This window comes from Plutella xylostella, chromosome 22 (assembly GCF_932276165.1).
Source record: "Plutella xylostella chromosome 22, ilPluXylo3.1, whole genome shotgun sequence".
In the NCBI taxonomy this organism is placed as follows: Eukaryota; Metazoa; Arthropoda; class Insecta; order Lepidoptera; family Plutellidae; genus Plutella; species Plutella xylostella.
Window position 1 is genome coordinate 9,092,209 of NC_064002.1, and position 22,050 is coordinate 9,114,258.

The following is a 22,050-nucleotide window of genomic DNA, read 5'->3' on the forward strand; positions in this document are numbered from 1 at the left end:
AAAACACCACTCACCGCAAACAGCGTGCTATTCGTCCGGTCCACGTAATTCGAGAACCCATCCTTGGCTATTCTCACTCTGAACCTCTCCGACAGTGGCTGCGACTTCCTCGCGTCATGCAGCCACAGCAGCAGCTCGGCCTCGTCGCCTCCAGCCGTGTGGCCGAAGTCCCGCATGCTGCACATGAGGTGGTGCGACTGGGCGGAGCTGGCGCCAGTGCTGGGCGTGGTGGTGAGGGTCCCCGAGTTGAAGCTGCTGCCACTGCCGCCGGCGCGCCGCAGGGTGCCGCGCCACTGTGGGAGGAAGATATTGGTTGAGATTATGGGTAATGGTGTGACATCTGTTAGGCTAATAGGAACAAGAGTTCTAATGACATGTGTGTGCCTACTTTTTATGATCGCGGTAATTAAGGGCTCCTAACAACAAAACTCTCCCTCTAACTCTCAAACGCCAACTCATCGACATGTGTATTCTGCCTGTCCTAACCTACGGCGCACAGACTTGGTCTCTGACCGAACATCAGAAGTCCAAACTCAAGGTTTGCCAAAGAGCGATGGAGCGTACTATTCTTGGTGTACGAAGAATTGACCGAATCCGGAATACCACGCTACGCTCCTCGACTCGTATCACTGATGTGGGCGCACAGACTGCGAAGCTGAAGTGGGCCTGGGCAGGCCACGTCTGTCGCATGCACCCGGACCGGTGGGCCAGAATTGTCACCGAGTGGGTGCCCAGTGATGGACGTCGGCGTCGCGGAAGACCCAGACGGAGATGGCGGGACGACCTCGACAGGTTTTTGCCTCAATGGCCGAAAGAAGCACGGGATCGGGAACGGTGGTCATTTTATAAGGAGGCCTTTGCCCAGCAGTGGGACACGATACAGGCTACATAAAAAAAAAAAAAAAAAACAACAAAACTTTATAGTTTAAATGAATACCTACATAGACCAGTTTGAATCAGACACCCTTTATAGGTATTTGGGTCAAATAAACAAGTGGAATATGAGGAAAACATAAGAGTTTTTTTCATCAATTTAACATAACATAGGTCATACAATACACACAAGTCACAAAATATGGGTAATTACATCATACATTAAACTTTTGCGCGTGCGTCAACCTGTTGCGCACTATTACCTATTACGGTACATACTAACTACCAACCATATAAATGTATGCTTCGAAATACAGGTTGTACCGTTCAACTCTGTGACTAGATAGAGTATTGCACCCTATGTTCTGTCTAGAGAGATTAGCTGCATGCTGCGGGCGCCGTGGTACGTTCTCACGTTTCTGGTTTGCCTCATCTAACAGTCGGGGGAAAACGCCGCAAAACGTGCTTCTGTTTCTCATGGTTGATGTCCATTTGAGTTATGTCAAATCCATCGCAGTGTAAGCAGTGTAATCCACGCAATATGCTCGAGTAAAGGTAGATAATAAACTATCTTGTTTATGATATAATAGTTATATCGGACATAATCCTAGATATGAATCAGAAAAGATTGAAATCTCTTTTCAGTTTCGATTTTTGCATGACTTATTTGCAGATGTTTTGAACATAATATCATAGATATATCTCCTTGTACCTAAAGTTATAGGTAAGCATTCAATTAATTGAACATGAAACTGGAATACAGAAGCATAACTTTCTGCAATAAAAATAAAGCTAGTTTTAACTGGATATGAAACCGCTAGGGTTTCCACGAACAGAGGTGAAAGACAGGTGGTTAGACTTCGCATCTAGAATTACACCGATATAAAACGCTGCCATAAAAGTCTGTAGCTTTGCTGTACTAGCGAAAAAGATTTCTGCCATCCATTCATTACAGCATAATGATAAAACACTGGTTACTGTTGCCAAGGCGTTGCCTCGTAAACCTATAACCGTTTTTATCCATACCTACATATTTAACTAACAATCAAATAAGGGTCATCATAATTGGTTCGGCCGTTTACAAACAAACTTTACTGTCCGGATTTGTCTAGTGCAGATTTATTTTTTAAAGTCATATACCTAGTTATAGTTATATTTTTTTATCACAACCTGAACAGCAATATCGACCCAAAGCCGAATTCTAAAACCAAATATAATCTACCGTAAGAAAGCAGGCGTCTTAAAATATTAATATATGCGAAATATCTGCATAGTAATGTCTCTCTCCACTTTGTCTATGCGGTTAAGGTCAAGGGGCAATATTTAAGCAAATTGGCTTTGTTTCGGCCCCTGGCGTTGCCTAGTTGCTTCACGGAAATGTTTGATTGAAGTGTACTTGCGCCTCAATTACACCACGCAGGTAGTCCACCAGGAGCTTACGACTTCTTTACCTTGTCCCCGGCAGAAGTAGACTGGCCATAAATAACTACGTAATCCTTTCCCAACTCAACTTTCCCCATCAATCAATTTGAACATTGCGTGTCGGTGATTAATGCCTTAATATCCAACTCTTGTCCTTTTTTGATGCCCTTCATGAGCACAAAGAAACGGACTGGCTCTTCTCAGGAATTTCTGCGATCGTGACTTTCGCATAGGTTCATACTCGTTGCTATACGAACGTAATGCCATAGGTCAAGTGTAGAATTTAAGTACCAACCTACAATGCACTTGGGGAATGTGTAAAGCCCTGTTTTGTTACACAATCTCAGCTGTGAAGTAAAGGATGAAATTTTGATCCGTTTTACCTCTGAGCTGCCTTAAGTATAATATTGCAGGATACATACTTTACATACCTCGTCAATATCAAAAGTCTACAATCGTTCACAGCCCGTTAAGATACAATTAAGAAAGCGTGGGAGACCAATTTCACATGCATATGCAACACAAAATAAAACCCCCGTCCTTCTAAACCCTTACGGCACCCATAATTCACCTTTATTTGATCATGAATAGTCCCCATATTGGTGAACTTCTAAATTCTGTCGGTCAGACTTAAACACCCGCCGTAGTACCACCATAGTTGTTACTTTGTACCATAACATCAGAATACAAGTTATGTCAGATGCTAAGGATTGTGTAAGGTAAGTAAGTACATAGATTGAACACTCACGGCAGCGGCTCTCTCGGCGCTCTCCACGTGGGTCCGGTACAGGTCCACGAGGCTCATCTCCTCGGGGTCCACCGCCTCCGCGCCCCGCCGCGGCACCAGCTCCAGACCCAGCTTCCTGCAGACAAGGGAAACCGCCGTTAGAACATACATAATGAATGAATAAAATGTACGGCACATCAGTATAGCACCACAACCAGCCAGAAGTTATGCTGTAACGTGAAAAGGTTGAATCGAATGAAGAGGCACTAGGGTTTTTGACCTTGCTCAAAGAATTCGCCAGATAGATAAATAAGCGTCAGCTGATTAACACCCAGGGTGCATAGGACTTAAATAGTGTACCTACAATTCATATAATGTCACTCGGTGGAACTACTCTAGTGCATCACACTCCGTCATATTAAGTTTATCATAAACGCAAAGCATTCAACAAGTTAAGAGGAATGAACTTTGGCATATTAGTGCCGCAATAAATTCTCAGAGCCCTAAATTGCAAATTCATTCCACCAAGAGAAAGTCTTACCTTCACCATGCTGCGGTTTGGCCACCAACGTGAATCACTATAAAATCTGAGAATACGAAAAAACGCTTAACAGGAAATTATATACGTTTTGTTTGTCAAATGTAACTTTTTTACCTATCTTAGTTTCAGTAATCTAAGTATGTGTGGAGAAGACCTGATATCAAATCTTTACAGCAATGTAAATAAGCTAAGTTAAGCTAAGTAACTTATACAAACTAGACAATATTTCATTATTACCCAACCGAGCTTTTTTTAAACCAGTAGCACAATGTTTGGCACCCGATAGGTCTATTGCCTCAAGAGATCATATCGTTGCTCGTAAAACTTAAATCTCGTTTGATTGAGACATATCATTGAAAATCTACAACTTGTTACAAGCCCCGACTAGAATATCAAGATCTTATTTTAACTATAAACCTTAAAAGGAAGCTACTTTAGAATAGCAAGTCGACCTGACGGTGCCAAATTTAAATTCATATAAGGGAGTCAGCGAATGGCAATTCTTTTAAGAAAAAAACCGCAACGCTCGAATGGCAACAGCGTGTGAATACCATGAATCACTTGACAAATATTTAAAGTTTGCCGGATCCGTTTGTAGAAGTTTCATTTCCAAGAGCTTTTTTATAGTTTACTCATATTAATCAGACAAGAAGCCTTAAATTATTGATTATTTTAAAGCTAAAATAAACACGACTACGAGTACAAAGAACACAAAAATGGTTTCTAAAACCCGATTTAGTAATCATTCCGGAGTGGCGTAGAAAATTGCAAACGATTGGCGAAGCTTTAACAATGGTTATAAGACAAACTATTTTAAAAGCTAAATTAGATGAACGGATGATAATCGGACACGTAACATCGTTGGAGCTCGAGCTTTCAATCAATCGAAAGGATCGCATGCCAACCTCCTCATCATGATTTGGAATTAATCTTTAACCCCAACATAATAAAGAATAAAATGCTAATGAAGTACAAGAAAAACTTGGTACAGAGAACGAAATCAAAATGTGCAAATATTAAAATTTGGACTGTATCACAAGCGGATACAGGTGAAAATGTTGTGTAATTAATTAGTTATATGTGAAACACGCCGATGAGAAAACTGAAATTCCTTTTGTAGATTTCACACTATTGAAAGACAAAGTCGGGAAGAACAATAGGTACATACGATCATACAAGCCTATATACACGGAATATGTATAAATATGTATAAGTGCATGGGAGGAAAATGCACAGCAATTCATTTTTTGTACATTTAATTACATCTTATGACGCAATAGCTTATGAAATCTTTGCAACGCAAGCACTGCAGAGTGAAGCCAACCATGCGAATCACGATTTACTGTAAAGACAGTCACCTGAAATGGATAGCTCAAATATTTGAAATACAATAACGACCAATATCGTGAGACAAGCAAACGTGACGGTCCACTAATTCGGCTAGTTTATTATGCAAACAGAGAGACACAGAGCTCTGCAACGAAGAAAGGTCGCCAAACCTGTTACCGACCTGCAACCGAAGCCGTTCCGCCTGCTGATCAATAATGGCCTTTATTGTCATACCTTAAGATGAGCCTTCAGGAAGAACAGTGAATAGCTAATTTGGTTCAGACAAAGACTAAAGTTTTTCAGTGGCATGTTGTCACCTTAATAGAAATATCCACAAGCTATGATGCTGATGAATCTTTTATTTCCTTGCCAGGTATTTGGCTCAGTATTTTGCCTTGTCCAAATTAACAATGGACTCAATAGTCAGATTTAGCAGAGTCATTTAGCTAAGTAGTCATCATGAGTGCTGTGATGATTGAGCTTTGTACTGCTGTGTCATTGGCTTCGTTGCATAACATGGCACTAATAGATGTCCAATATTGACTTTAACCAAACTTTACCAAACGCAAATGCGCTATTAATTAATATCTTCGTTAAAAACTCTAAAACCGTCTAAGATTTCAATTGAAATTTCAAATTCCTTAGGTCTTAATTGTATGTCGCTGAAACCGGTACATCCAGTTTGTGAATATCCTAGGCACAGCGACCTCAGGTCTAAATAACTAATTTATTTAGTCATACCATAAAAGCTTGTTTTTTCAAAATTAAATAAAACCTGATGCCAGCTTTTTTGCTATACCATGATAAATGCCCATTTTTGAATGTATTTGTATAGGTTTAAGAAACTACATATTAATATGAAAAAACTTTAAATTTTGTTTAGGTAGGCAGTAGATATTAGGTTTAGTTTTCATATCAAATTCCAAATGTAATGCCTGGCTTCATTATTGTATTTTTTATACTACAAAATTAAAACTAGTTAATTCTACTAATCACCATAATATCTACTAATTAGACCACACTGACTATCATAACAGTGACTTAATTAATTTATGCGATTCATATTCGATGAATTTGAAAGTCCCTATCCTATAACCATAACATCATAATTTATATTATTAAAGAAATGCTCAATTAAAAATGCCCATTTCAAACAAATTTGAGCGCCGACACCAAGTTACGCGAACTCAGATGATTAATTATAATTTTAATCTATAGCTTCAGGCTATTGTCTCTTTATGGAGCCAGAACTTGTTGTATATAAATCTTACTTAAAAATTGCTATTCAACATTTTAAAGTTTTGACTCCCGAGAGAAAAAGCCAAGCGAGACGGATCAGGCCAAGACCCGCGCGACAGAACTCGTTCTTCTTAAACTTCAAAGCACCATTGGGTTCTCGCTACTGACTACTGTGCATTGGCTCGGACTCCGAGAAAGAGAGGGACAATGTCAGTGAAGCAGTGCGCGGCGGCGGGGCAGAAAGAGACGGCTAGCGGGCACGCACTCCGCGCACAGTTCGGTAGTGAGGTGCGCGAGAGCAAGAGACCGGCTGCACTTTCCAGTTCGTGTGCCCGATCCGAGCGGGGCTGGTGTACGCCGCCCGCCATCATACAGCTACTCGTTTTACTCAAATCTGTTTCACTTTATTGTAACTGTTTTTGCTTTGCCTCAAATTGCTAATACGATGACTTAAACCCGATGTGAAAACGTGTAATCAGAATTATAAGCTGATATTTGTGATGTTGTGGTAAAAACTAAACCTGTGAACATTAAGTTTGGAAAACCGGAGCCGTTCGAAAAGAACTGTTAGATTTAAAAAGGTGAGTAGATTTACTAAAAATTAAGATTAACAAGAGATTCGAAGCGTGCATAACACGTATCGACGACGACGTGAGGAATGCCGTTTGACAGGCATACATATGGGTATGCGCAGGGAACAAAAGCCTTGTGCATAGTCATCCCCGTTCTTTTTTATTCTGCCCGCTTTCTTGAGACCCTCCACTAGAAATGAAAACAGTAAGTAATGAATGAGACAGAAAGTTTGGTTCGATGCTATTAATTATGTAGATACAGCTGAGAAGACATTATTATTGAGTAGTTAGAGAAAGAGGTAGTGGCCCTCAGGTAGCCGAGTCGCCGGCTGTCCCCATTTACCTGAGCGGCGGGCAAATGGGGCAGGACGACTCCCCTTCGCGGGGAACATTTGAATAGAATGGACAAAGGACTTTAGCGGTGCCAAGCAATCTGTACACAAATAACACCACATGTTTGCGCCAGACAACATTTTATATCACTATGAGACCGTTTACTTGTAGAGACACAAACAAAACAACACATACAGCTCAGCTGGCAAATAAAGCGCTAAACGGACAATTAGCTAACTGAATTGAGAAATAAAAGGACAATTTATTTCCTGACGTGATTGCCCAAGCCGTGTCGTCCCAAAGATGTTCGATAAGACAATTTATTTTTAAGTGTTGTTAATTTGTGAGAATGGCCCGCGAGTCAAGTGGACTGTTTTGGATAGCACGTGGTATGAGCGTCATGGTCCACGGAGCATCACTGAAGAAGCTTCATTCAAGGACACGTTCATAACACCACACAAAACGACCATTATACGAGCAACATAAGCACTTGACCTAACCAATTTTAGTCAAACCCGGATACATGCAAACAATTAAACAACTTATGACCAGAAAATAATTGTCTTCCGGACATTCTTATGTCTGCTCATGATTAGATTTTGCAGCTTGTATGTAGGTCCTACCTATGTAATTAAATCTCTCTTATCATTGTCTTGTTAAAATAAGTAGGTTATATTTGTCTGTACAAATGCTGTATTTGATTAAAACATCTCAATGTCACTACGTATTATAATTATAATCATTATTTTCGTATATTATTTCAATACATGAGAGATAGTAGCTCAGTATGAAATAGCCCTTTTCTAAGATGGACGAGAGACTATCAATTGATTTATTAGACGGGTCAATTGGAGCCATGGCTTACTGCGAACTAGATACTACGTAGGTACTATTTGGGCACACTCTGGTGTTTACTAAAGGATTAGAAAAGTACTGGGAACAAAATATAAGTCAGATAGATTGGAAATATGTTGCATTACGTGACCAAAATGACCGTGTTAGCTCTAGCCAGACGCCGCGGACTACGGTCGAGTTGAACAAGCACTGCACGTCCAGCCTGTACCGTGCATGTTTCTCGGTAAAGTTGGACAAAATAGCTCGTCTTTAACAGGTCACAGTCATTGAATTCTGGTCACGGAGCGCGCGCGCCACCTGCATCGCGATGTTCCCGGGCGCCATCGGACGATAACCTCTAAACGAACCTACAAACTTATCATGTCATGAGTATGTCTCTTTTAACAAACATATACGGTTCATTATTGATTGCACCACATAACCAGATACGTCGGCAGGTTCGAAGTTCATCGCTGTACCCACGATAAAGGGAATCATCTTTGCGTACCGTTTATACACGCGATGGCAATTAAACAAAGCATCACTTGAGGGATCTTATATCCGAAGGATTTTCAAAGTAATCTTGTGCTGATGACCTTATTTTCTGGTACCTAAAATATATTTTTAGGAACTTATAATTATATCAAAAGAGTCTTCGGCAACCCGTATATATATTTATGAAATTCAATCCGTTACTCCACTGTCGCAACCACAAAGTACTCCGAAGCTTGTTTCCGTATGACTTAATAACCACACTATCAGTGACAAAAAACAGACGGTAGAGTCACATACATGTGTTACGATATCCGACCGGTCCTAAAATATTATCTTATCAAGTAAGTACTCGTGAATAAATATGTAGTAAAAAATCTCCCAAGTCTTCCATCTATCTATCGAACGGAACATTCTAAAATTCCGATGTAAAAAGCTGGTGAAATACTCGAGTCGGGTTAACGCTGTGGTGGGGCTAAGTATTGTAGATAACAATGTAAACAACGGTAGCGGGGCGCGGGGGGGCGGACCAGTTCCACCAGTCAATGGGAGTTAATTGTGTTAGACATGAGCGAGATGATGAGACGTCACCGCCACCGAGGGCGAGCTGGCTGCAGCCGTCAAACTGCCACGGGGCGGGAGAGCCCGCGTTACTCGTAAATTACTTCCAACGCGACACCGCACACTGCTCGCTGGCGGCCGAGTTACGACACGAGGCAACACACTGATCGGCCGAAGCAATCCGACACGCTCTTACTATTACAGATATTAGGCTTTATAGACACCAATAGAGGCAGGTAACGAAGCGTTTTTGTTCGCAGCGCATTGAACGCCATTGTCTTGCCGGCCGGAGCTTTTGACATTCTTTTCCCACGAGGTTTTCCGTATTGCATACAAAGTGAAGTCCAGGTAGTGTAATGGAGATGAGTCGCCGGCGCTGCAGTCTCCCGTAATTAGTGTCCATTGAGCCGAGTGGCCAGGCCACGCGTGCTCGTCTCTAAATAGGCGGCAGCTGATAACTTGACCACTAAAAACCGGTCAATTATGGAAGTGCACCGCGGGTTGCTCAGCAATTAAGTGGCCTTACCACCTATTCCATCTGTGCTTGTGATTATAGAGAATCTTTTAAAGATAATATTTATAATGGATCTCTCTTTATCCTTAGGTACAGGCCACCAGTTATGTGGTAAACCGACGATGATAAAGAGAACAAAACATATATCGCTTTTGAATGTCCACTATTGAGATTGTTGAGGCGGCTTACATAAAGCTAACAAGTTGGTAACAGGCAAGGATGTAGTGCGGCTAGGGAATACAAGCCCGGGATCCCGCTCCCCGGGATCCCGGGATCCCGGTCATTTTCCAGTCCCGAAATTTTTGGGATTAAAATTTGCCAATCCCGGGATTTTCGGGATTGACAAAAAAGGGTAAATTAGTATGTAAGGGTATTCTCGTAGCTTTGTTGTCATTAGTTAAATGTCAAATGATTGTTTTCTACCCGTGTGACGTCACAGATGTGATAATTTATAAACAAATATGGCTGACACCGTTTTCACCTGTTTATGAAAAATAGAACTTTTAAGTTAAAGTTTTGCAATTGGCAAAGGTAGGTCTACGCTAGACGAACCGAGCACGAGCGGAGCACGAGCCGAACACAATTCGTATAGTGTGGACCGACCTACAAGCCTCGAACGAGCGCACTGCGAACATTTCGTTCGTTGCTCGGCTGCGTTCCGCCTGTTGTCGGTTTTTTGACGTACACAAAGGGTTTTGCTTCGCGCTCGCAGTGTTCGAGGACAGTGATCGTTGTAGGTTCGTTGTACATAAGTCCACACCTGACACCGTGAACGACGAAACCTTGAATGGCTCCGCTCTTGCTCGGTTCGTCTAGCGTAGACCCACCTTAGGTCCAAAAAAATAATAGATTATTTTGTTTGGTCTAATAGAGAAATTATTAATAATATTAGACCTACTTTAAAAAAGAGTCAAGCAGCCTATTGTTTATCTTTTTTAAGAAGTATATAATTTTTTCAACTAAGTATGGTCTGACAAAGTTAAATTATAAATACTGTGTCTCCAATAAACCTAAAAACGTTGATTCATTACACGTGTTTTTGTTTGTGACCTTAATCCCGGGACTATCCCGGGATCCCGGGATTGTCTTCATCCAGTCCCGAAATCCCGGGATCCCAAATAAAGGCCGGGATTGTATTCCCTAAGTGCGGCACAATGCAGGTTCAGGGCCGGCATGGAGCGCGCGTTGTTTGCCTGTCATAAACCGAGGAATGCAGGCAGCCATCCCATACCCCACCACGCGCTCACCATTATCAGTCAAACGTTGCATTGTTGTAACTTCAACAAAAATCATAAAACGTATTTAAGACCTCATTACATAAAATGCAGTATTTTAAATGAGTTTTAATTAAGTAATTAACCTTATTAAATTATAGCTTGATTTGAGCCACAAACATAGCGTTGCGAGCACAAATCACAGCACAAACATAAAGCGGCCTAACCGAAACTAATCGATTCTCGATCGCGACGTGCAAAGCAGGCGGCGATTGTCGCAGAGAAACTGGTTTCCGCGTAAATTCGCGTTGCCATGCGATGCATCAGAACAGGAACGGAGACGCGACGCGAGGCGGGGGTTCGCCGAGACGCAGGAGGCGCATGAGCAGCGGTCAGCGACCCGGCCTGCGCCGCGCACCGCCGCCGCCGCCGCCGCCACCAACCAACACATCCACCCGCAAAATCGTAATCTCAGCAAGGAACGTCAGTCACCAGCACACCATCTAACCTACCCGACTATTTATAGCACACGTCGAGGGAGCAACCTGCGCGATGCCACAAATTGGACGAAGCAATTGTAAAGCAATTCATAAAACCACATTTCATCAGCAAGTCGCTGAGGCTAGTAGCTCAATAAAATATAGTTGCTAGTCAAACGCTAGACTATTCGGAATGAATTTCAACCATCCATTAACATGTTGCCCTGTGCGGGCGACCTAAATAACGACGTGTCGGACATGCTATAGTGCGTAGGATCGAGATCAAGAAGTCACCAAGGCTGAATTCATTTGACTGGATGAATTGTCTCTAAGGCATCTTTTACTTCGGTAGAATCATATTTCATGTGAGACTCAATGAGGATCACATAGCATCAATTAGGAGGTAATTGATCCTAATATGGGAGGTAACTATATCAATTGAGACACTGCAGAATTAGACACCTCTCGCAAAAAGTTAACGATGAACATTCAATAACATAACACGTGACCGTCCATCTCAATATTAGATCCGTGCGAGATCATTAAGAGCCGACTAGAAACTATTAGTTTTTAAAAGTGACGGAGGCAGTGCTTTAATGTGAGGGCGTGGGCGTGAGGTAGCCGCGCCGGTAAATTATACTGAGAGGTCATTGATTGAGGAGAGGAGCTGCGCGCGTTCTCGACCACAGTTGACCAACTAACGGTAACCATCTCCGATCTTTCACCAACCATTAGCGAATGATCGTTGCGAGACAAAGGAAATGCCCCGATAGAAAATAGATGATTTGTTTATAAATAAAACAAAACAACCGAAATGAACGCGCATCGCATCAACACACAGCTGTTACACACATTGCTTCTATCTCCGCACGTAATAAAATTACCGTATACGATGTAATTTATTTTAGGCCGCGTATGGCACTTGTCTCGTTGGTATTTGTAGAAGCAGTATCTTATTTATGTGTCCCTGCCCTAGCCCTCGCTATGATATATGGGTCCACTGTTGTATTGTATCTAATTAGTTTTTGTTTTCTCTTGTTACAGTGATCTAAAAAGACATCAAGATGACGGTGTTCGGTCTGGTGTCGTCGGTGGCGGGCTTCGTGAAGGTCCGCTACCTCATCGACAAGGCGGTGATCGACAACATGGTGTTCCGCATGCACTACCGCATCACCTCCGCCATCCTGTTCCTCTGCTGCATCCTCGTCACCGCCAACAACCTCATCGGTAAGTCAAACACTCACCTAATTAAACAAATCGTTGACCTCACCGCTGCTTTTCCACAAAACATTTGCGCTCAAAGTAAACAAAGCTCCATGTTTCCCCATTAACCGGCGTGACGCGTGAACAACAAACAATAGGCCGCGTGAAATATGTGAAATATTTACATTTTCTATTGCTTTTTGCACCTGACAGCATATTTGGAGTGGAACTTTTGAGAGAAAAGGCATTACATTCAACAAACGTAAACTCAACAAATAGTGAAAGTTAGTCTAATTATTTTCTCCTACTGATCTGAGGCTGACCTGATGAACGTTAATTAAGCACGATTGAGACGTCACGGAGAAACAAAGACATAACAGTTCTACTTCCTTTCGGGGATCACCGGTTTACGGTATTGATGAGTCATTTTCAGGCCGTTGTTCAGGTGCTAACAATCGACGCGAGGAAACCCCTCGACAACAGTACTATCAACGAATTGTTGAGCAAATAAATACAGAGGCGGCAAAATTAGTATAGTTTCGCCAATCACATTTTGTCTCAATGAGACTATAATAGGAAAGAACCCTGAATATTTTGCGGAACGTAGTTAATTCATTATCATGATGACTTTAATGACCATTAGGAAATATGCATACTTACGACCGAAGTAATTTTAATTTGAAATGTAGGGCACCTAACAATCTCGACTATTCTCGACAAAGCACATATTAGCATTAATGTTAAGTTGGTTGCGGATTTACACGGTGTAACTAAACTGCAAATTATGTATACTTTACGTCAGTTGTCAGCAATTCTTAAATGTACTTATATATATTTGAATGACTATAATGCAGACCTCATTGGTTTGTAATTATGCAGGGCATAAAGGTTTTGTAATATTTAATCTCAGATTCTAACCCCCTTATTCATAGAGAAGTTACAATACGTTTTAACTAATAAACTGTTTTGTCCCTCTCCGACAATGAACAATTTGTTCTTTGAGAGAAAGGGACAAAACAGTTTATTAGTTAAAACGTATTGTAACTTCTCTATGAATAAGGGGGTAAGACTGCATGACGTAATCATATAGAGCATGCAATTCAATACTAATCAGTACTGCAGCTCAAGACTGAAACAATTAGAACGATAAGCTCAACTAGATGTATCTCATTGTAAATTGTAATGTTTATCACGTGCTCTCAATTGGATCGAATGAAATGTATAAGACCCTTGGACAACTTACACCTAACTAACCTATAAACTACTGATAGTATTAAAGTATGACGTGCATGTAGAATGTAGAAGTGATTACTTGACCGAATTTGTAACACAAATACACAATGTACGAAACGAACAATAGGCTCTAATTACTATTTACATTTTATTTTGCACACTGAAAACGTTTTACTTAGGTAGACTTAACGAAGTTTAGTTTAGTTTTGGCTTTTTCAATTAACCACATAATTTTTATTTATACCTACACTTTAGATGATATTAACTGCTTGCAATTTGCAATAGGCAAATTTTGATTGTAATTTTGATTGAGATTAGTAAACAGACCTACCTACCATAGCTCGAAGCTTATCTCAGACTAGTTCAGGTCAGTACGCATGGCGTTGACATCATCTGTTGCTATGAGCCAGGCTGAGTTGAGGCTACGTCGACAGTTTTGTCAGGTGCTAGCAACGTGGCGGTTCGTGATCATCTGCAACTACTCGTATAAACAAATCGCACATGCGGCTAATCACAACGTTGAAATGCAAACATTCGCTATTGTAAAGGTGCTGTTGCTAAGGAGGCGTGTGAGAACCGCGCCGGTGAGAATTGCAACAAACTTTGAGGCACAAAAACAGTTGACTGTCAAAGTCATCGTTATCTTTACTCTCAATCTACGCTTGGTTGCGCAAAACTACACGACTTTTAAACTTGGGTTATCTAGTTTATGATTATGATACATGACTGTGATACCATTAATTTATTAATAAATAAAACTGCTGTGTAAGTTACATTTCCATGGGTACACTACATAATTCCGAATTACTTTTTTACGAATATGAAAATAACGATTTTTAAAATTTCGAATTTCATAGTTCCGAATAATTCACAATCCCGAATTTTAAGTTTCCGAATAACGAAAATCACGAATAGTTTATAAACGAAATTTCAAACAACACATTTATTAAAATGACGAAAGTCAATTTTCCGAATATTATTATTTCGATGTTTCAAAAGTACGTTTTTTTATTATATCGAATTGTTAAAATTACGAATCCCGAAGTTTTAATATTCCGAAAATACAAATTCCCGAATGTTTCTTAGTTAACAAGAAATGGTTATATGAATAATGCGTATAAAAACAATATTTTTTAAGCTATATTATGTGAAACGGTCCGCTTTGTTTTTCGATATCTATGTGCACCTAACACGCTCCTTCTCGCTTTGCTCGTCGTCGCACCTATCTTTAGGTTTAGTTCCTAAGGTTTTTGAGTTTAAACACCATAAAAATCCTAGCAATTGTTTAGCTCTAAATTTGAAACGCTCCGCTCCGCTTCGCTGCGCTCCGCTTTGTTTTTCGATATCTATGTGCACCTAACACGCTCCTCCTCGCTTTGCTCGTCGTCGCACCTATCTTTAGGTTTAGGTCCTAAGGTTTTTAAGTTTAAACACCATAAAAATCCTAGCAATTGTTTTGCTCTATATTTGAAACGCTCCGCTCCGCTTCGCTGCGCTCCGCTTTGTTTTTCGATATCTATGTGCACCTAACACGCTCCTCCTCGCTTTGCTCGTCGTCGCACCTATCTTTTGGTTTTGGTTCTAAAGTTTTAAAGACGTTTATGTTTTTTTGTCAAAATCACGAATTATCATATTTCCGATCGGGATTTGACTTTTTCGTGATTATAATAAATCGGTATTTTATTTTTCGTATTTTAAAGTAATCGTATTTTTTAACATTCGTATATTTAACAATCGTAATATCAATATTCGTGATTATAATATTCGAAATTATTATTTTCGTGATTATTATAATTCGGTATTTAAAAAAATCGGTATTGCAATATTTCGTAAATTACATATTCGGGGTTATCAAATTCGGAAAAAAGTTTTTCGGAATATTTGGGTGTTCCCCATTTCCATAAATGCACACATCATGCTTAACTTACATGGAATTTTGCTGCAGGTTTCAAGTTAATATTGCGACAACTATTGCTTAATAATTATGTTTCTGAATATTGCCCAGGGTTTTGTTTACATAGAGAATGAACCCAAATTGTAAAAACAATAATATGATATCTCTTGAACCATAATTATAATCATTTAACGTGATTGAAAGATAAACATGGAAAGATGAAATGAAATCATTTATCTATTTCATATTTTTTCTCAAGTATTTATCCAAGTATACACTAAACATTAAGGCAAGGAGAACAGCGTTACTAAAACTATTGTTAGAAACAACCGGCTTGCACAACAAATATAACTTTTTAGTGATTACGAGGTACATTTGCGAAGGCATGTCCATAAAGCTTGCCAGTAATGCTGCTAGATGCTGCGGCTCGCCCTGACCTACTATCACGAGCCCGCAGCTCCAACATGAGCTCAATATCAGCCAATCGATAGCGAGCCCTTATCACACGTGCACAATGTGATCATAAACCACATAGCTTACCTCCACAAACTATAATGGGACTTGGCTAACACTGTTAAGATTGCTGTTCCTTTGGATTTTGTTTAGTTTTTTGTTTATAGGTCCTAAGCATAAACCACGATATCGACAAGAAAACTTTGTTTAAACTATAAATATTATTTTGCATGGTTAGATTGTATGGTATTGTATTCTATTATTGCTTGTATAAATCTGCATAGCGACATGTACTGAAATGTTCGTAGGGACATGACTACAATTTATTAATGTAGCCATAATAAATACTAATAAATCTGACTGACCATTATTAGTATTCTATAAAGTACCAACAGGCTGATTGGTAACCATTTATGTACCATAATATATGGACGGTCATCATTCGTAGATTGCCATTGCGTTCAATCAAAACTAACTATAATAAATTTTCTAACAACGTGTCTTACTTTTTAAATATTAGGTTAACAAATATGTACTTCATTTTCTAATACGTGTGACAGTGAGAGTACATGACCTAGTGACCAAAAACATAGCTAAAAATAACCATAATTTACTAAGTTAGGCATTTACTAATTTGCTGCGTAATTTTCTATTTTCTATGTCGTAAACATGCCAGCATTTGTTGTAACTTTTCGTAAATAGTGCTTGCCTCGTTTGCGGGAAGACATATGACACCCTATTCATCAATGGGTATTGTTCGAATGTTTCCTTGTGCAAATGATTCACTTTCCATTCTAGAATATGTATGTGGGTCTTCCGTCACTTGTTATCATGCCTTTTGTGAGTACCAACCAACACAACATGTGCGTTAAAAAAACATCAGTCAGCCGACGATAAGAGGACGACCATCAGCATCATGACGCATCCCATTATGGGCCAAGCCTTGCTCTTTGTTATGGCCCTAAATCCAGATTCTCAAATCCCATTGACATGCAGATTACATTACCTCCCAAATCGGCATCATCATTAAATCATCCCAAAGTCCACTTGGAATTAGACACCAACAGTGTTCCAGCTATCTATAAATTAAGTTTCAAAATGGAATAAATCGTTAGCCAACTAAAGTGTCCGTCCAAGCTTGCCGCCGACCCAATAAAATACCTCTGGAGCCCTCACAACTCATCGGGCAAGGTGAACCGAGTCACGGCCGATACAAATGAGGCAGGTATAGACTCGCAAACAGTGTCTATTATATCCTTTATGGGACACATTATAAAGACTGGTTTCGGACGGAAGGCGCGGTCGCGTTTGTCGCGATGTAGGGGCAGATGCAGTGCCATTAAAGTTGATATTGGCGTCATCCGCCGCCGCTGTCGGTGCAATGTCGAGGGCACGAGGCGATGAAAACATTATTGTTGGGTAACGAAGAAAGTTTGATTGTAGCGTTTGTGTGTTTGCAGGGGACCCCATATCGTGCATCAACGACGGCGCCGTGCCGACTCACGTGCTCAACACGTACTGCTGGATCACGTACACGTTCACGCTGCCCAACCGGCCCAGCAGCGGCATGGTGCACCCCGGCCTGGGCAACGACTATGAAGAGGAGAAGAGGATCCACGCCTACTACCAGTGGGTGCCCTTCATGCTGTTCTTCCAGGTAAACTCATCTCACATACCTACACAAATATTTGGCAAACACTTTAAACATTCCCATTATTGACAATATCGAAGTCTCGTTCTACGATAATTCAAGCACGTACTCCTGATTTACTCCTATTCGGTTGCAATAATTTCGCATGGGCAGAGTCCGGTTTGTGCATAATATTTATTACTTGGTATATAGTCACTAGTCGTTAAAGTTATAAATTACAGGCATGTCTGAAAAATGCATTAGTAGTGCATGTAATTTAAAATAGGAAGTTGTCTGCTGTGTTGATGGGAGCGCTACTAATCCGTTGCAGTAAACATATAGCTAGTTACGAGAAGGAAGCAAGTAATTGGTGCATTGTCGCTGTAAAATATAAATGCTGAACAGTTTTACTCCGGATCTCAAAAAAGGTATCCTTTTGAAAGCTTACTGATGTCGCATCGTAGTTCCGTATGCGTCGTACCTACAGATCAATTTATTAATTCTTGTACCAATTTTGTTACTAGGGCCTCTGTTTCTACATCCCGCACTGGATCTGGAAGAACTGGGAGGAGGGCAAGGTGCGAATGATCTCTGACGGCATCCGAGGAACCGTCGCCAACATCGCAGACGACCGAAGCAAACGACAGGTATAGTTTTAACTTGCAGTGGATTAAAGTAAAAGTCTATATTGCAATGACAAACCATTGTAGCATTTAAGTGAATGATCGAATCTCAGATACATGGACCGGAACTGTTTAGTCAGCGGGCTTACCTAATCCTAATCCTCAGATTAAATCCGATGGTAAGATGTAAGTAAATGCTAAATATCTACTACACAAACTATTCAACATGTGACAAATTGTGAGAACTAACAGCTAGTTTAGCGATAACTCGAGCGGAAAACTGGACAACAGAGTTTGAGTAAACAGTAGTTATTGACCATCCACTAACCGAATGTAAAACAAGTGATAACGTAATGTATTGTTATTTTTCCAGAGCCGATTGGTGCAATATCTGCTGGACACCCTGCACATGCACAACACCTACTCGTTTGGTTACTTCTTCTGCGAAGTTCTCAACTTTGCTAATGTCGTAAGTACTGCTTTAAAAAAAATCTTATACACCAATATCTTTAGAGATTAAATTTTAACTATTAATGTTTCTTTTCGTCAGGTTGGCAACATTTTCTTCCTGGACACGTTCCTCGGAGGAGCCTTCTTGACTTACGGCACGGAAGTCGTCAAGTTCTCTAACATGAACCAGGAACAACGAACAGACCCTATGGTAAGTTGCACATTCACGATAAGTCATACGTTGCGAATGTCTTTGTCAAGACTTATGCCTTATACTCATACCTATTTGTTTGTACCCTGACTCAGGTAATAAGATGAATCAGCTGCGTGAGCATTTATTTTCTTTATAAATAAATACAATTAGTAAAATGACGCCCAATATCTGCTATTTCCAGATCGAGATCTTCCCGAGGATCACGAAGTGTACATTCCACAAATTTGGTGCCTCCGGAACGATCCAGAAGCACGATGCCCTCTGCGTTCTTGCCCTCAATATTCTTAACGAGAAAATCTTCATCTTCCTGTGGTTCTGGTAAGTACAGTACTTCATCCATGCCAGATTAAATTATTTTGAGGAATTTTAGATTATTTACCTATAGTTTTCAGGAATACAGACATAAAATAAGACTATTCATATTGTAGTGTATTTCTGTTTTGAGAAACCTGTGAACTACATAATGTATACTTAGGTAATAATAGGTGTGTTAGTTTAATACGTAAGAAAATGAGTAAAGATTCGCGATTATAATGTGTGAATATAAAAACACTACGGAACAAGGCCCAAAATAGCTATTAGCGAATACTTATAATTTTTTATCACTTTCGAGTTTCGAGACATTATTACGCTATAAGTACCATTAATCATGACAAATGATGCATGGTTTTTGTTACGATTTCCGACATCAACTTATATGGAATCGATAATAATCTTGATTACACTGTAGATTCGCCTCATCGATCAGCCACACCAACAAATCTTACCGCATGATCCTTTCGGAATCATCATCATCAATTCATCACCCAACAATCAGCTGGATATAGATCTCTCGGCACATAAACTAAAGGCCCTTTCTATCTATTTCCAGGTTCATAATCCTGTCGGTGGTGTCGGGGCTGGCGCTGGTGTACTCGGCCGCGGTGGTGCTGATGCCGAGCACCCGCGAGACCATCCTGAAGCGCCGCTTCCGCTTCGGAACACCCAACGGAGTCGAGGCACTGGTCAGGAAGACCCAGGTACAGTGGAATAAACGCTTATTGTGATTGTGACATGTTATGTTGAAGACGCCGGGATCAGGGGCGATAAAAGAGAAGAAGAAAGTCAAAAGGATGTAGTGATTGTTCGAGAGTCCTACGTATTTGTGGGTTGGTCTTTGGTATACTGCAAATTCATCTCCTAATTAATAAGACCTTAAACCCTCTATAGAATAACTATACTTGGAGAGTCGACTGCACTGACGGTTATAAGACTCACGAATTGCTGTTGCCTGAACCATTACATGCTAAAGACTAACGGTAAAATTATTGTTAACAGGTGGGCGACTTCCTACTGCTCCACTTCCTCGGTCAGAACATGTCGCTGCGAGTGTTCGGCGAGGTGCTGGACGAGTTGTCCCGGAGACTGCACCTCGGCTCCAACGCCCCCTCGGCCCCCTCCACCCTCGAGATGGCTCCCATATACCCGGACATTGACAAGTTCTCCAAGGAGACTGAGACGTAAGATCCACAATACGGTGTGTAAGAGCAGTACACGAATATAAAAGCTGACACAGAATATGATTTCATACAAAAAAAATAAAAATGAATTGTGACTTTTGTGTATTGCTCTTACTGATAAACGAATACTCGTTTGCAACCCACTCGTATTTTCATACAACTCTCCATACTTTTACAATATGGAAGCAGAAATACATTCCGTTTTTATTCTCTTTGTAGTAAGACTAGGCAATTTTGTAAAGATACAAGAAAAAAAACATGAAATTTCCCGCCACGTGTTGCCTTTCGTCGTCGAAGCTTGAGCTTTAAATTTAGGTCTCAATTTAGTGTAAAAATATATTTTTGATGCATGTTGGACGTTTGTGAATAAATAGTTAAGGAATGCGAAATTTGTGAAGATCTTTAATATGTAAAATGAATTTAATAGATTTATAAAAGACATTGGTGAAGACTGCTGTAGCAATTATAATTCGGGAATTTATAATGTGACTAACATAATGTGCTAATACCAGTTGAATGTTTTGATACAAATTAGCTGTAATTAGGTAGAAATGGAATAATACTGCCCTCGCGCAAACTAATAATGATAATGGTCTCCTGTGTTTACTAATCACTTTTTGTGAGAGATTTATGATTGATGCGAATATAAAGACAATACACTATGCTGGATAACGCATTTCCATAAGTAGTATTTAAGACATCGGTGCAAGATGAAGGTACTAAAAGTTAGTAAATATTGTATACTCAAATTATTGTGCCATTGTATGTTTCGGATCATCGTTGTATTTGCGTAAACTCTTATGGACACCAGTCTTGCATTTCCTGTCTTCCAGCGAAAAAAACTACATTCCTAAACAGGACCAATCTTCATTTTGTCTAGTTATGTATAATTACGTTAATACATAGTACCTAGCTTAAGATATTATCAAGTCATTTTAGCCATATACATTATGACGTTTTAGAAAATAGATCTTATTTAGCTTCAACATCCTATCGTTTTCTTTTCTCATCATTTCATGAATTTTTATCATTATAATAGTTAGCATAATAAATATACAGAAATTTACTCATATTATGTGAAGATTACGCGCACTTACTTGAATAATTAATAGACGATAAGATTTTATGTAATCATCATTTTATATTTTCTGAAATAGTATACAAAACTGAATAGATTTATGAATCAGCAAATTAATTTTGTTTTATGACAAACTCTTTATCATTATGGTATTGCAGCTTTTCTTTTGAAATAAACAAATTTAAATACAACAAACGTGTTTTATTTACAACAAACTCCATTACCTTAGCTTTTAAGCCAAAGATGAAGAGAATTTATGCCCTTTGAAAATGATTCTTTCACACATAACATCGACACTCACACTCACTCATCGGCCGTATCGTAATTATGTGTATTACGTAAGGCAACCACCCAATAAGATAAAGATTATGGTTTCTGCTGTTAAGTTGTTACAGATTGCTCATCAATATCAATACTGCAATCGTAAAGGAAGGAAAATCTTGTAATAATACAAGTATAATACCTACTTAATACAGAAACTTAGTGCCAATTTCGCAATAGTGGGTGGCATGACCAGGGATTGTTGGTTGACTTTTGACACATCTGTCAAGGATTTAATATAGAGATGACGTATAATGGACAACATTTCATTTTCTTTACCCTATATTTTTATTACATATTCGGAAAGGTTATAAAAAATTAG

General features: G+C 39.8%; 2 protein-coding genes across 2 annotated transcripts in view; one reads left to right on the forward strand and one right to left on the reverse strand.

Annotated features, from left to right (window-relative positions):
* LOC105389834 (dedicator of cytokinesis protein 3) overlaps positions 1-22,050 on the reverse strand; it is a 51,830-nt gene that overhangs the window by 23,476 nt on the left and 6,304 nt on the right. Inside the window, exons 5-6 of the mRNA XM_048628858.1 lie at positions 3,044-3,158; positions 15-293 (exon numbers count right to left, since the gene is read on the reverse strand). Coding sequence (XP_048484815.1) covers positions 15-293; positions 3,044-3,158 — 394 coding nt within the window. The remainder of the gene's footprint in view (positions 1-14; positions 294-3,043; positions 3,159-22,050) is intronic.
* Positions 6,438-21,315, forward strand: LOC105389817 (innexin inx3). Its single transcript, XM_011561004.3, has 9 exons — positions 6,438-6,712; positions 12,175-12,357; positions 17,374-17,570; positions 18,068-18,190; positions 18,540-18,635; positions 18,717-18,827; positions 19,012-19,148; positions 19,702-19,849; positions 20,148-21,315. The coding sequence occupies exons 2-9, from the start codon at positions 12,195-12,197 to the stop codon at positions 20,331-20,333; spliced, it is 1,161 nt and encodes a 386-aa protein (XP_011559306.1). The 5' UTR covers positions 6,438-6,712; positions 12,175-12,194; the 3' UTR covers positions 20,334-21,315.

Excerpts from the sequence above, each read along its gene's own strand:
- LOC105389817 (XM_011561004.3), top strand. The coding sequence starts at position 12,195 with ATGACGGTGTTCGGTCTGGTGTCGTCGGTGGCGGGCTTCGTGAAGGTC. Across the intron at positions 12,358-17,373 it reads CACCGCCAACAACCTCATCG|GGGACCCCATATCGTGCATC; the intron begins GTAAGTCAAACA and ends GTGTGTTTGCAG. Across the intron at positions 18,828-19,011 it reads AACAACGAACAGACCCTATG|ATCGAGATCTTCCCGAGGAT; the intron begins GTAAGTTGCACA and ends TGCTATTTCCAG.